Source organism: Haliotis cracherodii, unplaced genomic scaffold (genome assembly GCF_022045235.1).
Source record: "Haliotis cracherodii isolate W230 unplaced genomic scaffold, xgHalCrac1.p SCAF_3, whole genome shotgun sequence".
NCBI classification, from domain to species: domain Eukaryota; kingdom Metazoa; phylum Mollusca; class Gastropoda; order Lepetellida; family Haliotidae; genus Haliotis; species Haliotis cracherodii.
In genome coordinates, this window is record NW_027266286.1 from 51,463,038 (window position 1) to 51,481,241 (window position 18,204).

Here is an 18,204-nt window from a genome sequence, read left to right on the forward strand (position 1 = left end):
AATCAAACACAAATATTGATTGACACCTCTGTATTCATTAGATTACCAGATAGAACTTAAAGAAAAAATCGTGCTGTAGTATTTATATGCACACACTGCTAAATATAAACGCTCGCGTTTAACACATGACTGTCGATCCTCACATGGATTGTAACCACATGATCATAAGTCAGTTTACCTCTAATAAAATGGTACTCAATATGAGAAACACCGGCGCAATAGCTCACCACAATCCCCTATTTTTCAATTCTTTTGGTAACTAAGAAGTAGATTTGCTTTCACTACATTCATCCCAAGTCCGTAGTGCTCACCATCAAAACTCGCCATTCCATCGGTCATATGTTAAAGGTATTGAAAACAGGAACTTTCCAGCATCTGAGAAAAGGACCCATGTTGTCATTGAAGCGTTTAACATTGCCATATGACTCGGACGACACCATCGGGGACTTCATGATACCAGGGGCATGACTAGCTGCCCACAGAACTTTTGGCCAAGGTCTCGTATTGTTCTCTATGTACTTGAGTGTTGGTAACAAAACGTTTTTTGAATTTCTTCATAGTCATAATTACTGTGAATTCCTATATCAGTAAAAAGTAATAACGTGTTATTTAATTCCTTAACCCTTCGTTTCAACTGTGGCCCAAAACTCGCATAGAAGAAGTACTTAAGTTCCAGGTTAATTGTGCCATTGCAAGCACGAAGCCGAAATTTCAGATGCAGTCGACATACTTTTTCTGTGAACATGTTACACGTGTTTCTAATATCTGTAAGACAAAAAAACGTCTTTTTGTGGTAAAACATACTTCAACATGCCATGGCAAATATAATCAACATGAATTATAATTATCAATGAAATAGTTGTGAATCAACTGCTTGGACTATAACATATTTCCAAATAAATACATATCAGGATTTAAAGCACATAGCGCTTACACTTGACACTTTTGTTACAGTAACAAGATATTCCAAAACAAAAGTGAGTGAATATTGTTTTAGGCCGCTTTAAGCAATATTCAAGCAATGCCCCGGCGGGGGACACCAGAAATGGGCTTCATACATTGTACCAATGTAGGGAATCGAACCCGGGTCTTAGGCGTGATGAGCGAACGCTCTAAGCACTAGGCTACCCGACCACCCCCTATTCCAAAAGAAGAGACGTATTATCACAAACTACCGGGCAAAAGAAACTTATCACCTTGTTCAGTAGCTCTATAAAAAGAAACAAAGACAGATATTAACTATATGATGATTATTTTAATGAAAGAAATCATTTTTCGATGTCTGTACAAAATTGCAAAGCCGTATCGATAGTGCACTTGCCATAAGGCCGAGCGAATGAGACGTAGGGTCAAAATATAAAATTACCTTAACACGAGTCAAACAGAGTCCACACAAAGGGTGCTCATAAAGTCAAATCCTGTGACAAGACATGTCCTTAGTAGCGTGTGTGACTACCCCCTGCATCAGTGCACGCCAAAATACGTCTCCTCGTGGATTTCGTCAATCGCCGGATAACGTCAGCAGGAATTCTGCGCCACTCATTTAGTAAAACCTATTCAAGCTGCTGTCTGTTTGCTGGGGGATGTACGCGTTGTCGCAACTGTCGATCACGATTATCCGAGAGATGCTCTATGGGATTCATGTCTGGAGAACATGTTGACCAAGGTAATGCGTTGACGTTAACGGTGTGTAGATATTGCTGAGCAAGTCTGGCGGTATGAGGTCGTGCATTGTCCTGCTGCAAAAGGGTACCCCTTGGCTGTCCACGTAAGAATGGCACTACAACAGGCCGCAACACTTCATTTCCAGTCCTTTGGCCAGTCAGATTCGCACGGATGATGACACGCCTTGTTGTCCGCTGACCGCAAATACCGCCCCATACCACGACGCCACCATTACCATAAGGGTGCACATTTTGGATGCAGTTAGGTGCCAGTCGCTCTCCGCTTCGTCGATAAACACGGACTCGGCCATCATTTCGGAACAACTTAAAGCGTCTTTATTATTTGTGAACAGCACCTTTCCCAATCACGCCGATGCCACCGACGTACAGTTCTTGCGCATTGTAATCGTCGTTGGCGGTGTAGAGGGGTCAAGGCCATAATCTGTTAGTTAGGCTGTGTCGGGTGTATTGTATTCGATTATGTCTAGGGAACTATGCTTGTCGTAAGAGGCGATTAACGGAATCGGATGGTCAGGCTCGCTGACTTGGTTGATGCATGTCATGCGAGGAACGATGCTCTTGATGTCAATCACTGGATTGTCTGGTCCAGATTCTATTATTTACAGACCGCCGCCACATAGCTCATATTGTTAACACCGAGCAAACAAACAAACATAAAAATAGCTTGCCTCAAAACACGATTGAGTAGTTCGTCGGTAGAGTCAGAACCCCGCTCTCCTAGTTGTGTCCATAGTTGTCACTTACACGTGATTTATCTATAATACATTTTTAAATATAATGTTAAAGTGCCCTGCACGAGTACCTTCTTTGTTTCAATGTATTTAGCGAACCTTCCGAGTACCCCCTCTAATCACAGACCGCCTCCGTGGTCTAGTGGTAGAGCGTCTTTCTGCAGATCGGAAGGTCGGGGGTTCGATTCCCTGCCGTGTCATTCCAAAAGACGTTAAAAGATGGTACTTGTTGTTACCCTGTCTGCCACTCGGCATTGAGGGGCTAAAACAAGGACGAGACGGCTCAGAGTCAGTATACTGTGTCTGAGTGGAGTATTCCTGTTAAACTGAAGCATGCTGTCTCAGTGGGAGAGCACTATAAAATCGGCGTACGAACAGCAGGTCTCGTCGTGTCGTCGCCTTCGGCCGCCTCATCACCAACGATAAAGAATCGCCGTCCGACTGCCTATATGCTTTAAGCTTAGTAACAGAACATTGGAAACATTGGTGTGTGTTACGGCGCGTGATTGTCAACCCTTTTGAACTAAAAGCCTTGCTGCTGTAGTCTTTCACCCTTATTTTTGTTATTTTCCGCCCTCCTTCCGAACCCAAAACACGATGCGCTTGGACAATACTATCAGTTGAGTAGGGGTAGTGTGCGTGTGTGTTTGTGTGAGGGGGTAGTGTGTGTGTGTGTGTGTGTGTGTGTGTGTGTGTGTGCGGCCCATTCAGACACATTAAACCCCAAGCCACACCAGTCCTTGTGTTATCCCCTTATTGATGAGTAACAAAAAGTACCATCTTTGAAAATATGTTGGTATGTCGCGACGGGGGTAGTGTCGGTGGGTGTGTTTTGAAACAACACAATCATGGGTTCATCTTATGAGAATATTATTCTTATTACACACACTGGTCATTGCATTGTGTAATTCAAGCCACTACGGAATTATTGTTCCCGCTTTTAGGCAAAGTGTTATTGTTTCACGAGGATGTCACGAGGATGTCACGAGGATGTCAAAACAATGCAGATGCCAGATGATTGGTGTCGCGACGTCGGCACAGAGCCACACATTGTATATTTTTAGAATTGCGACATATCACGATGAGGCATTCTGTTTGCGATATTCTTTCTACAATGGTCGCATTCTAAATTAGAGTGAGACCTTTCGCAAAACAACATCGCAGTCGCATTTTCCATTGGAGTAGTGTGTATGTTTAGATGCACTTCTAACTAGCTTTCGTTGACTATTAATAGCAAAGGGAAACTGATTCGTATTACCGAATGAACAATAAACTACACTGTAATCTGTTGTGATCTCCTTTAGGTATGTTGTAGTATATGGACGTTCATGATAAAATCACACTCCCTGTATCTATTTGCCATTTTTACAGTCAAACTTTTTATAGCTAATTTTTATGACGTCGGTCTGTAAATAATCGAGTCTGGACCAGAAAATCCAGTGACTGACATTATGAGCATCGATCTTCGCAACTGGGAGCCCACGTACTTGCTGAAGTGAAAAAACGTATAGAACAATGGGATGACGTCACCGGACGTTTATACAATGTAACTACACTGTAATCTGTTGTGATCTCCTTTAGGTATGTTGTAGTATATGGACGTTCATGAAAAAATCACACTCCCTGTATCTATTTGCCATTTTTACAGTCAAACATTTTATAGCTAATTTTTATGACGTCGGTCTGTAAATAATCGAGTCTGGACCAGATAATCCAGTGACTGACATTATGAGCATCGATCTTCGCAACTGGGAGCCCACGTACTTGCTGAAGTGAAAAAACGTATAGAACAATGGGATGACGTCACCGGACGTTTATACAATGTAATACAGGAATAAGGCGAGCAACAGAGATCATGTTTTATGTAAAGTGTCAGATTGCTATCACTGCGGTAGTGCTGCCGGAAGTAAAGGCGGAATGAATAGAGCCAGTGTGAGTTGCAACTTTCATTTGATGGGAACAATGGGCAGCTTGTCGTTTATATCCGATTTAACTTCCCTTTTTCAAAGGCCATAGGTGATGAAGCTGTTTCTTGATCCCGTGTACAACTAGACACATCAAAGTAAGTGCTGATCCATCTGTAACTATTCTGAATCAGTATCAATTATTAACTTACTCCGTCGTGTATTAGTCATTAATCACTGCTAGTCATGAATTTATTAGGAAACAGGCGAGTGTCACCCTCAAGTTACTTTCATTATTTGTATGACCTGGGTCAGGTGGGGCTCAACATATAGCATGGTTAAAATAGCCATTGTTGCACAAAGTCAAACATTCATGCAGTATTCATTCAAATAAATGATTGTTTGTTTTGTTTGTTGTTTAACGCCCCACTCAGCAATAGTCCAGCTATGTGAAGGCGGTCTGTAATCGAGTCAGGACCAGACAATCCAGTGATTGACATCACGAGCATCGATCCACGCAATTGGGATACGATAACATGCATCAACGAGCCTGACCACCCGATCCCGTTAGTCGCCTCTTACGAGATCTTGGATGACTCTGTATAGGTTCATACATCTGTGTATATCAATAGGTTAGAGACCCACAATTAAATATTTTTAGGACATATAAGCCGATTTTACTTTATAAAATATTTCAAAACCTGCATGTCAAGCGATCAACTTTCTCTCCATAATGCCTGAAGACCAATTATATTTTGCAGTTTTATCTAGAACAAATTAAATTTTAGCACAAAAAAACGAAATGCGTGCATCAAGTTGTTCTTTTCTTCCTCCATGTTTTATGACTAAGTAGTAATGCATTTAAATGTGCAAAAGGCACGGCGGGATGATTTCATTGTTTGTTCGGACCATCACCTTTTGACAATTACTGTTAGGAACATCTTCTTATAGGTTAGTGTTGAGAACATCTATTAATAGAATACTTTTGGAAACGTCATTTTTATAGGTTACTTTTGGGAACGTCTATGTAAAAGGTAACTTATGGGAACGTCTATTCATTGGTTACTGATGGAACTGTATCCTTTAAGATTACTGTTGGGATCGTCTGTTTGTATAAAACTGTTTCTAACGTCTATTTGTAGATTACTTTGAGAACGTCTATTTGTAGATTACTGTTGGGAACGTCTGTTTATAGATAACTGTTGGGAACGTCCATTTGTAGATTACTTTTGGGAACGTCTGTTTATAGATAACTGTTGGGAACGTCTATTTATAGATAACTGTTGGGAACATTTATTCATAGATTACTGTTGGGAACGTCTGGGAACGTCTATTCATAGATTACTGTTGGGAACGTCTATTTATAGATAACTGTTGGGAACGTCTATTCATAGATTATTGTTGGTAACGTCTATTTATAGATAACTGTTGGGAACGTCTATTTATAGATAACTGTTGGGAACGTCTATTTATAGATAATTGTTGGGAACGTTTATTGATAGATTACTGTTGGGAACGTCTGGGAACGTCTATTCATAGATTACTGTTGGGAACGTCTGGGAACGTCTATTCATAGATTACTGTTGGTAACGTCTATTTAGAGATAACTGTTGGGAACGTCTGTTCATAGATAACTGTTGGGAACGTTTATTCATAGATTACTGTTGGGAACGTCTGGGAACGTCTATTCATAGATTACTGTTGGTAACGTCTATTTAGAGATAACTGTTGGGAACGTCTATTCATAGATAACTGTTGGGAACGTTTATTCATAGATAACTGTTGGGAACGTCTATTTATAGATAACTGTTGGGAACGTCTATTTATAGATAACTGTTGGGGATGTTTATTCATAGATTACTGTTGGGAACGTTTATTGATAGATTACTGTTGGGAACGTCTATTTATAGATAACTGTTGGGAACGTCTATTTATAGATAACTGTTGGGAACGTCTATTTATAGATAACTGTTGGGGACGTTTATTCATAGATTAATGTTGGTAACGTTTATTCATAGATTACTGTTGGGAACGTCTGGGAACGTCTATTCATAGATTACTGTTGGGAACGTCTGGGAACGTCTATTCATAGATTACTGTTGGTAACGTCTATTCATAGATAACTGTTGGGAACGTTTATTCATAGATAACTGTTGGGAACGTCTGGGAACGTCTATTCATAGATTACTGTTGGTAACGTCTATTTAGAGATAACTGTTGGGAACGTCTATTCATAGATAACTGTTGGGAACGTTTATTCATAGATAACTGTTGGGAACGTCTATTTATAGATAACTGTTGGGGATGTTTATTCATAGATTACTGTTGGGAACGTTTATTCATAGATTACTGTTGGGAACGTCTATTTATAGATAACTGTTGGGAACGTCTATTTATAGATAACTGTTGGGAACGTCTATTTATAGATAACTGTTGGGGACGTTTATTCATAGATTAATGTTGGTAACGTTTATTCATAGATTACTGTTGGGAACGTCTGGGAACGTCTATTCATAGATTACTGTTGGGAACGTCTGGGAACGTCTATTCATTGATTACTGCTGGTAACGTCTATTCATAGATAACTGTTGGGAACGTTTATTCATAGATAACTGTTGGGAACGTCTGGGAACGTCTATTCATAGATTACTGTTGGTAACGTCTATTTAGAGATAACTGTTGGGGACGTCTATTCATAGATAACTGTTGGGAACGTTTATTCATAGATAACTGTTGGGAACGTCTATTTATAGATAACTGTTGGGAACGTCTATTTATAGATAACTGTTTGGGACGTTTATTCATAGATTACTGTTGGGAACGTTTATTCATAGATTACTGTTGGGAACTTCAGGGAACGTCTATTCATAGATTACTGTTGGGAACGTCAATTTATAGATAACTGTTGGGAACGTCTATTTATAGATAACTGTTGGGGACGTTTATTCATAGATTACTGTTGGGAACCTTTATTCATAGATAACTGTTGGGGACGTTTATTCATAGATTAATGTTGGTAACGTTTATTCATAGATTACTGTTGGGAACGTCTGGGAACGTCTATTCATAGATTACTGTTGGGAACGTCTGGGAACGTCTATTCATAGATTACTGTTGGTAACGTCTATTTAGAGATAACTGTTGGGAACGTCTATTCATAGATAACTGTTGGGAACGTTTATTCATAGATAATTGTTGGGAACGTCTATTTATAGATTACTGTTGGGAACGTCTATTTATAGATAACTGTTGGGGACGTTTATTCATAGATTACTGTTGGGAACGTTTATTCATAGATTACTGTTGGGAACTTCAGGGAACGTCTATTCATAGATTACTGTTGGGAACGTCTATTTATAGATAACTGTGGGGAACGTCTATTTATAGATAACTGTTGGGGACGTTTATTCATAGATTACTGTTGGGAACCTTTATTCATAGATAACTGTTGGGAACGTCTATTCATAGATTACTGTTGGGAACGTCTATTTATAGATAACTGTTGGGAACGTCTATTTATAGATAACTGTTGGGGACGTTTATTCATAGATAACTGTTGGGAACGTCTATTCATAGATTACTGTTGGTAACGTCTATTTATAGATAACTGTTGGGAACGTCTATTTATAGATAACTGTTGGGAACGTCTATTCATAGATAACTGTTGGGAACGTTTATTCATAGATAACTGTTGGGAACGTCTGGGAACGTCTATTCATAGATTACTGTTGGTAACGCCTATTTAGAGATAACTGTTGGGAACGTCTATTCATTAGATAACTGTTGGGAACGTTTATTCATAGATAACTGTTGGGAACGTCTATTTATAGATAACTGTTGGGGACGTTTATTCATAGATTACTGTTGGGAACGTTTATTCATAGATTACTGTTGGGAACTTCAGGGAACGTCTATTCATAGATTACTGTTGGGAACGTCTATTTATAGATAACTGTTGGGAACGTCTATTTATAGATAACTGTTGGGGACGTTTATTCATAGATTACTGTTGGGAACCTTTATTCATAGATAACTGTTCTGAACGTTTATTCATAGATAACTGTTGGGAACGTCTATTCACAGATTACTGTTGGGAACGTCTGTTTATAGATAACTGTTGGGAACGTCTATTCATAGATAACTGTTGGGAACGTTTATTCATAGATAACTGTTGGGAACGTCTGGGAACGTCTATTCATAGATTACTGTTGGTAACGTCTATTTATAGATAACTGTTGGGAACGTCTATTTATAGATAACTGTTGGGGACGTTTATTCATAGATTACTGTTGGGAACGTCTGGGGACGTCTATTCATAGATAACTGTGTGGAACGTTTATTCATAGATAACTGTTGGGAACGTCTATTTATAGATAACTGTTGGGAACGTCTATTTATAGATTTCTGTTGGGGACGTTTATTCATAGATTACTGTCTGGAACGTTTATTCATAGATTACTGTTGGGAACTTCAGGGAACGTCTATTCATAGATTACTGTTGGGAACGTCAATTTATAGATAACTGTTGGGAACGTCTATTTATAGATAACTGTTGGGGACGTTTATTCATAGATTACTGTTGGGAACTTCAGGGAAAGTCTATTCATAGATTACTGTTGGGAACGTCAATTTATAGATAACTGTTGGGAACGTCTATTTATAGATAACTGTTGGGGACGTTTATTCATAGATTACTGTTGGGAACGTCTGGGAAAGTCTATTCATAGATTACTGTTGGGAACGTCTGGGAACGTCTATTCATAGATAACTGTTGGGAACGTCTATTTATAGATAACTGTTGGGGACGTCTATTCATAGATAACTGTTGGGAACGTTTATTCATAGATAACTGTTGGGAACGTCTGGGAACGTCTATTCATAGATTACTGTTGGTAACGTCTATTTAGAGATAACTGTTGGGAACGTCTATTCATAGATAACTGTTGGGAACGTTTATTCATAGATAACTGTTGGGAACGTCTGGGAACGTCTATTCATAGATTACTGTTGGTAACGTCTATTTAGAAATAACTGTTGGGAACGTCTATTCATAGATAACTGTTGGGAACGTTTATTCATAGATAACTGTTGGGAACGTCTATTTATAGATAACTGTTGGGAACGTCTATTTATAGATAACTGTTTGGGACGTTTATTCATAGTTTACTGTTGGGAACGTTTATTCATAGATTACTGTTGGGAACTTCAGGGAACGTCTATTCATAGATTACTGTTGGGAACGTCTATTTATAGATAACTGTTGGGAACGTCTATTTATAGATAACTATTGGGGACGTTTATTCATAGATTACTGTTGGGAACGTCTGGGAACGTCTATTCATAGATTACTGTTGGTAACGTCTATTTAGAGATAACTGTTGGGAACATGTATTTATATTCGCTGTGGACAGTGTTTTATGATTACAGAAGATATGTTACTTGTTTCTGTGATGTAAGATATTTTTTTACGATGCAACCATGAGTTTTAATATCTGATTTCATCAAAAGTGTCATATAGGCGTGCATTTGGCAGTTTGAGCGTGCAAGATTTAGGGGACGAAATTTGGAACGTCTGAGCAATGAATTTATGGATTTTGTTAATTGATTTTTTAATATTGATATTAATTAACCAGTCATGTGTTTGAAACTTAAAATTTAATATATATTTTATTTGGTCATATTCACTCTGTTACACACTTTAATTTCAGTGAGGAATTTTCAAAATTGTTATTTGTTATTTTATGTATTAGTAATAAGCAGAAAGTGTTATTTAAACACCTTTTTATGAAGGAGCCATTCGAAAACATGTCCAAAATTGTTGTGTAATTAACATAGTTAGTTTGTTTCCACAGTGAACAAATATAATAATGCAGATTGGGTAGACTTGCACAAACATGTTACTCTCGTCAACATCTACAGGATGACTGTATGGAAGTTCGGATGACAGAAAACGCTGTTTGGCTGCAGTTATGTTTGGTGTCAGTGGTAATTCTGGTGATACATAGGTCTACTCATCAGTAAGATTGGGAAATCTTTTTACCCCTAGACATGGAAATCTGGTTTAACTGCAAACGATGAAAAACACTTACGAGAACATAAAATTAATACTTCTAAAATACAAACAATTCCTTACAATGATTTCATTAAGAATGTAGATTCTACCTTTAACTAAATATGCTAATAAAATGCAGAAAGGGTTTGTAATGATCACGTTAGTTCATATCATACAGAATATAGATTTCAAGTTAACCGCTATTCAGAGCTCTTAAAAACCAAAAATAGTAAGTATTTAAACATCATATTTACAAATCATATTAATATGTTCTGTGAATAAATGTTCATTTTTCAGTGCACAGAAATATCATTAGACACCCACATAAATGACTTTGCACATAATAATTGCTTAAAAGTATTGACAACAATTCAACACAAAATTTTACACTGCCAAAATTCACATAGTATTCACTACTGTATGCTGTGTCATATCACCTAGACACAAGAATAGTTCTGCGTAGTTCCTTATTAGAACTATACATTTCAATATATTGGAAAAGGTTCAGAATAGATTTAATGGATACTTGCCAACAATTGCAAATTCCTTTTATTTATCTTAAAAATAAATGCCTACAAATAAAATTCCATGAATCACCGATCGACAGTTTCTACATACATTTAAAGGCCATCATCATAGTACGTGTGATGATTAACCGATCAACATTGACAATTATACCAGCATATCAGCCTGTTAATGGAAACACAGAGGTGGGCAAAAACTGAACACTTACAGTTCAGCGTACCGTCCAGTTTCACTTTGACAAAATACACGTGCTATCTATGCTAACTAGCTCGAGTGTTTAAATGGCCAGTAACATGTCATGGTTTCTAAGTTACACTAGAGTGTATCGAGTATGATTAGCCGGGTTCTGTCCGACGTAACACTGCTATCGCCACTGCCGTGAAACGTGTTGTCACCGGAAGTAATAAAACAACGTAAGGTCTCGCGTTGTACCGTGAACTTCTTAAGGGCCCTATAATTATGAGATGTGAAGGAAAAACGTAACTAATGTGTCATGTTGTGCCTACAGTATTTGATCCGACATCACTCCCTCAACACATTTAGAGTGCGTAGGAAATTATGCAACACCCACAACGCAGGCGACCCATGAAGATTCCGGGGTAGAATAGGTCGTAAAAGGCGACTAACGGGATCGGGTGGTCAGGCTCGCTGACTTGGTTGATACGTGTCATCGATCCCAATTGCGTAGATAGATGCTCATGATGTCAATCACTGGATTGTTCGGTCCAGACTCGATTATTTTACAGACCGCCGTCATATAGCTGGAATATTGCCGAGTGCGGCGTTAAACAACAAACAAACAAACACAACGCAGGCCTATGACGCGCAACGTCGTTTTGTCTGTTCGGTAAATGCCTCCCAATTTTTTTGTGTGTGTGTGTACGACAAGTACCGAACTAATTGTCGTGATCGTTGTCGAATTTTAACAAAATATAATATTGGATGACATTAAATACATGCATGAAGTCCACAAACTATATTTGATAACTAGTTTTAACACATTTAATGCTAAATTCAATTGTTATTTTGTAGTAGAAAATATATATATCTGGATAAGATTGCGACTTCCCCCTTAGATGGTGCATTCAGATCTTATAAAGGTAAACAAAGTTGAATGAAATCAATGTATGGTTGGGGAACTTTTGTGTACATGATGGATGCAACTGAATAAATTACTAGTATGTTGGTTGTTTGGTTGTTTGTTGTTTAACGCCGCACTCAGCAATATTCCAGCTATATGACGGCGGAAGTCAGGCTCGCTGATTGTGTGTCCTCGTGTCCCGATGGCGTGGATCATGAAGTCAAGGCCGCTGATTGTGTGTCCTCGTATCTCGATGGCGTGGATCATGAAGTCAAGGCCGCTGATTGTGTGTCCTCGTGTCTCGATGGCGTGGATCATGAAGTCAAGGCCGCTGATTGTGTGTCCTCGTGTCTCGATGGCGTGGATCGTGATTCAGGCTCGCTGATTGTGTGTCCATGTGTCTCGATTTTAACAAAATATAATATTGGATGACAATAAATAAATGCATGAAGTCCACAAATTATATTTGATAACTAGTTTTAACACATTTAATACTAATTTCAATTGTTATTTTGTAGTAGAAAATATATTTGAATAAGATTGCGATTTCCGCCTTAGATCGTGTATTCAGATCTTATAAAGGTAAACAAAGTTGAATAAAATCAATGTATGGTTGGGGAACTTTTGTGTACATGATGGATGCAACTGAATACATTACTAGTATGTTGGTTGTTTGGTTGGTTTGTTGTTTAACGCTGCACTCAGCAATATTCCAGCTATATGACGGCGGAAGTCAGGCTCGCTGATTGTGTGTCCTCGTGTCCCGATGGCGTGGATCATGAAGTCAAAGCCGCTGATTGTGTGTCCTCGTATCTCGATGGCCCGGATCATGAAGTCAAGGCCGCTGATTGTGTGTCCTCGTGTTTTGATGGCGTGGATCGAGAAGTCAGGCTTGTTGATTGTCTGTCCTCGTGTCTCGATGGCTAGGATCGATAAGTGTGGCTTGCTGATTGTGTGTCCTCGTGTCTCGATGGCGTGGATCATGAAGTCATGGCCGCTTATTGTGTGTCCTCGTGTTTCGATGACGTGGATCAGGAAGTCATGACTGCTGGTAGTGTGTGTTCGTGTCTCGATGGCGTGGATCGGGAAGTCATGACTGCTGATTGTGTGTCCTCGTGTCTTGATGTCGTGGACCGAGAAGTCAGGCTTGCTAATTGTCTGTCCTTGTGTTTCGATGACGTGGATCATGAAGTCATGGCCGCTTATTGTGTGTCCTCGTGTTTCGATGGCGTGGATCGGGAAGTGAAGCTTGCTGATTTTTTTTATCGTACCTCGACCGTACGTGGATCGTTGCTTTTGCAGCCTCCTCTAAAAAAATTTAATTCAAAAAGAGTTAAGTGGCTGAAAGTTGTAGCATATGTTAATTTACGTTTCAAGAAATTTCGAAATCAATGAACCCTGACATTTTGAAATCTTTTCATACTGCCACCCTGCGGAGGCAGAACCAGAAGGCCGACACTATAATGTATAATGCTTGTTGTGAGAATTAAGACCTGAAGAAGATAGTCTCATGTCGTGCAAAACCGTTTTCACTCACTCACGGTCAACTCGCTGTTTACGTTTTGTTTTTGTTTTTTAATTCCAGGTGGCAAACACAATGGTCATCCCAGTCCTTCTTCTGGTATATTGCTTATGTGCCAGTGTTGTCAATGGATGCTACTTTCATCATGATGATATATATGGAGGGACATATGTTGATTGCTCGAACATCAATCTGTCTCACATACCATCAGATTTGCCTACGTCGACAACTTCACTTGATCTAAGTAAGAACAATATCACCGTTGTGAACATACCAGCCAACTCGTCATTGGATAATCTCAAATACTTGGATTTATCAAGCAACGAATTATCAAAACTTGACAGTAGGACATTCACGAGAACACGTAATCTCCGCGAATTATTGTTACACAACAACAGACTGATGCTAACTTCCACCACCTACCCAGATAATGTCTTCCTTCCTCTCCAGCAGCTTCAGAAGCTCCATCTGCACAACAATGATCCTCGTCTTGATGGTGTATACCCAGAGAATGCTCTCGGAAAGCTCAGGAGTGTAAAGGAGTTAAAAATAGACACATTTCAACAGCCCATTTTTGGATCAGGTTTTTCAAACATGACGAATCTAAAAACACTCATCTTTGGTTTTACTGGCTGTAAAATCCAGGCACTAAAAAATGACACTCTTTGGTCATTTCGGCATTGCAATATTGAAGACCTTGACTTTGTCAACTGTCCCTTCACGGATCTAGAAAAAATGGCCTTTATACATCTGAAGAAACTTAACAATCTGATCCTGTCTAATGCTAAGCAGGTTACTGCAATAGAAGCTGTGACTTCAATGTACAGTCTGAGTGGCCTCAACATGACCGCTGTTTACTTTGATCGTATATACCCATTTAGTAGCTTGCATTACGGTACCCTAGATCGAAGGATCCTGACGAATGCCATACTAGAAAACCTGCAAGATGTGTGCGTTGTGAGGTTTTCAATGAAGAGTAACAAGATACTATGGATTGGCACCTCTATTTTGAAACCTGATTCACGTTTCTCCAACTGTCTTGAATCCATTGATTTGTCTGATAATCACCTATTAGGCGATAGGATGTTACTTTTTAGTATATACTTTGCACCACGTATTTCGTTTGTTAATGTTTCTAACCATTTCAGGAAAAATGAGTTACTTCCAAAAATGCCTAATTACGAAGTTTCTTCATCAGTACCAACCTTACGTTTCTCGTTTCCCCCCACACTGAGATCCCTGTACATCCACGGTACATTAAGTGACATTGGGGAGTTAAATAGTAAAATCGTATTTTCAAACGCAGTATCACTCCGGAGTTTTATCTTTGCTTTCAATGGACTTGAAGCTTTTCAGTATGGTGTTTATGGTTTAGAAAACCTCACAGAGCTTGATATCTCGGGAAATCCATTCACAAAAATGAAACCAGATACGATGAGCTATTTCCCGAATCTTAAAATCCTAAAAATGTCTCAAATTGGACTTGACAAGAGTTTTCTTTTAAATCATGGAAGTGAAGTATTTCGACCGTTAATACGGTTAGAGACGATCGTTCTTAGTTATAACGATCTCGCAATTATGGATCAGAATATATTTTCCAATAACCCAATGATCAAGATCGATCTATCATTCAATCGCTTTGAGGCTATTCCCTTTGATCTGACAACGACATCTTCCCTGTATGACCTTGACCTCAGCTTCAACTCGCTCCCTGTTCTGTCAGAAACAGAGATGACCCTTGTTGATGAGCTGTCATCCAGACGAAATTTTACCCTGAACCTGAATGGCAACCTTTTGTCCTGTGGCTGTAACAATCTAGGCTTTGTGCTGTGGCTTTTCTCGACAGATGCAACCGTGAAGAACGTAGACAACTATATCTGCGTGCTAGATAATGGACAGATTGAATCTCCATTATATGTTTATAGTCATTACGAAGCAATCTGGAGGCGTTGTTCTGGTCCATTTTGGCTTTCTGTTTGCATTTCGGGTTTTGCATTGCTCTTCTTCTTCTTTATGATAATGTATGTCATAATTCAAAAGAAGACTCTACTTTTCAACATTTTAATGCGATTATTTGGCTTTATAAATGTAGCAAAACCATTGAGACGGACTAATTTCCCAAACGATGCCTACATCGGCTACAGTGACTGCGATTATCAGTACATCTGTCACACTATGAGAGAGCACCTAGAAGACAGACATGGAGTCAAACTCTTCCTGAAAGACAGAGACACCATCCCTGGAGGACAAATAGCTGACGACATCATCAACGGAATAGATTCCAGTTGGAAGACGGTCCTTATTCTCACTCAATCTTTTGTAGAGGACCAGTGGTGCCGCTTCATCGTTAATCGTAGTGTTTATTCCTCCAACAGAATGCCAGTTGGTAGCATCCTTCTTGTGTTGTTTGAGGACGTGGGACGAGGTGACATCTCCCCCGCCTTGCTGAATGTTGTGGAGGAGAGACACATCTTCTGTGTCGGCAGATACAGGGACGATGAAGAGAGGCTGTGGAAAGAAATCAGCCAGTGCATCAAGATGGATGAGGATTAAAATATGCGTTTATAACATATACACAAATGTCCTACGGATAAAAATATTCGTATCCATTTCAAGACAAAACAAAATTGACAAATTCAAGAAAACCATTCACCAATCACTGTGAGGATAATGGTGGTGTAGGAAGACACTTTATTTGATTTATGTGTATTATGAATTCATGTGTAATTTTCTTTTATCCTTGTCATTATTACCAAGTTTGGGGGGCATTGGTTTTATCATAGTTGTTACTTGTTTGCGATATATTTCATTAGTGCTCGGGTTGAATAGGTCCTGAGCACTGTTTTGCTTCTGGTGAAAGGCGACTACATTTTAACTTGATCAAGTGGTCAAGCTCAGCGACAGGGCTGACTGCCTCTCATCGTCCCCTGATTGTGTGACCTGTTGCTCATGCCGTCAACAACTAGCTTACTATGTTCAAATAAACTTTTTGGCAATAAACCTTATCGACACTATTGACGCTGTAATTACAACTATATAGACATTTTACGTTATAATACACGTTCTTTGTGAACATCTAAATATGACAGCTGTAAAGAGGCTTGTATTGACAAAAAAAACTTGAAAGAAAATGAGAGGTTTGGTTTACCGGAAATAGCATGTATCAAAAGCATGTAGGTTCCGGTTTGTGTCCACATGGTTGTGTCGGCAACACAGTGCGGTTTGTGGCAATATACTTTACAATTACATGTTCCGAGTGAATAAAAGTTGAAAGCTTAGATTCTTGGCGAGGATCATTTATAATTATTTCACGAGACACAGATAATCTGTAATTTCGAGTTTTATATAACCCATAGTCCTTTTTGAGCAGTGTATTAAAGCTGTTCGTTTCCTGATCAGGAGTCTCGTGAGTCTTTTGTTGGAACGATGTTACATTAAGTCGTTTGTGACGTCATGAACGATGCATGACGTCAAAAGCTCATACATTATTGAAAATGTATTGCAAGGAAATATGTTTAAAAAGAAATGGTTACCTTTGTCAAAATTTGCAATTGAAAGTTAAACGTTTGTTTTAGTTAAATATTAGTTTAATATTGGACCGCCTCCATGGTCTAGTGGTAGAGCGTCCGCCCGTACACACACACGTACATGCACGTCGCTATATAAGTGCAATAATCTTGGACGCGATGTTAAACCCCATTTCACCTCACCTTGTTATAATATTGGAAAGTGTCTGAAGACCTCATACAATTTTAACTTTTGGTTTTATCTTGACTGCATTAAATATTTGTCCTGCTGCTTACCTGTCATAATATGTCCCATCTATGTACTTTGTTGGAAATAAAAAAGTATATTGGAATAAAATGGATGACGTAATTTTCAATTATTTGTGACAATATTTTCACTTGTTGACACGTTGCTCTGGGCCTTTTCAAAAACTGAAAACAAACGAACTAGCCAATCAGCATGAAGCAAAATGACTGAAATCGTTTTCACCTATATCTTGCCTCAATGGGTAATATTTATAAGATAAGTTTATGTCCCGTTTGATATAAACAGTGAAATAGTGTTCAGTTTTACACGAGATTTATCGAGGGCAGACTGAAAATTATTTCACCCGGGACATAAACTTAATATTAAATTGAAGAGAGTGTAATTTTATATCTATTACCACAGGTGTAATTTAAAGGAGAATCAACAAAAACATTCTGTTCCAGTATCGTCATTTGAGCAACTTAGAGAAAGCTCAAGGTTGACCAAACCAAGTCATGTCATGGCTCTGTGAAAATGGTTTCTCTTTCATATTTTGTCCAGGAAAGCTGAACGACAAAAGTGTCCTGTCTCAGCTCAAGTACGTAGTAGACTAGACAACTGTGCATACACAAGAGACGAGTTCCAGTTTGACTTCTGACATGTCATTTAGAGGTCACCAAGCACTCCTGTTGAAAATATCGTTATCAGCAAGACTGATGAAAAAACAGTGTGTCAAGCGCGAAAGCCATCACTGCAAACCTCTACAAAATACACATATACTGTCGGAAATGCTTCAAGGACATTTTATCGGATGTTCACTTGAATACCTACATGTATTCGTCGTATTGAGCCCAGTCGAAATAAAATGTCTGACGTGGCCAAACTTTCCCGCTGTATGACAGGAGGCGATGCCAGCTGAAAACGACTATGTATCAAGGACTGGAGTGTAGT

At 38.9% G+C, this 18,204-nt stretch overlaps 1 protein-coding gene and 1 pseudogene across 1 annotated transcript; one reads left to right on the plus strand and one right to left on the minus strand.

Moving 5' to 3' along the window:
• Positions 1–223: 223 nt before the first annotated feature.
• LOC139474904 (uncharacterized) lies at positions 224–745 on the minus strand (annotated as a pseudogene).
• Positions 746–13,575: 12,830 nt separating this feature from the next.
• Positions 13,576–16,053, plus strand: LOC139475508 (toll-like receptor 4). Its single transcript, XM_071258702.1, has one exon. It carries the CDS (start codon positions 13,576–13,578, stop codon positions 16,051–16,053), a length of 2,478 nt encoding a protein of 825 aa, XP_071114803.1.
• Positions 16,054–18,204: the final 2,151 nt, after the last annotated feature.

Excerpts from the sequence above, each read along its gene's own strand:
- LOC139475508 (XM_071258702.1), top strand. The coding sequence starts at position 13,576 with ATGGTCATCCCAGTCCTTCTTCTGGTATATTGCTTATGTGCCAGTGTT.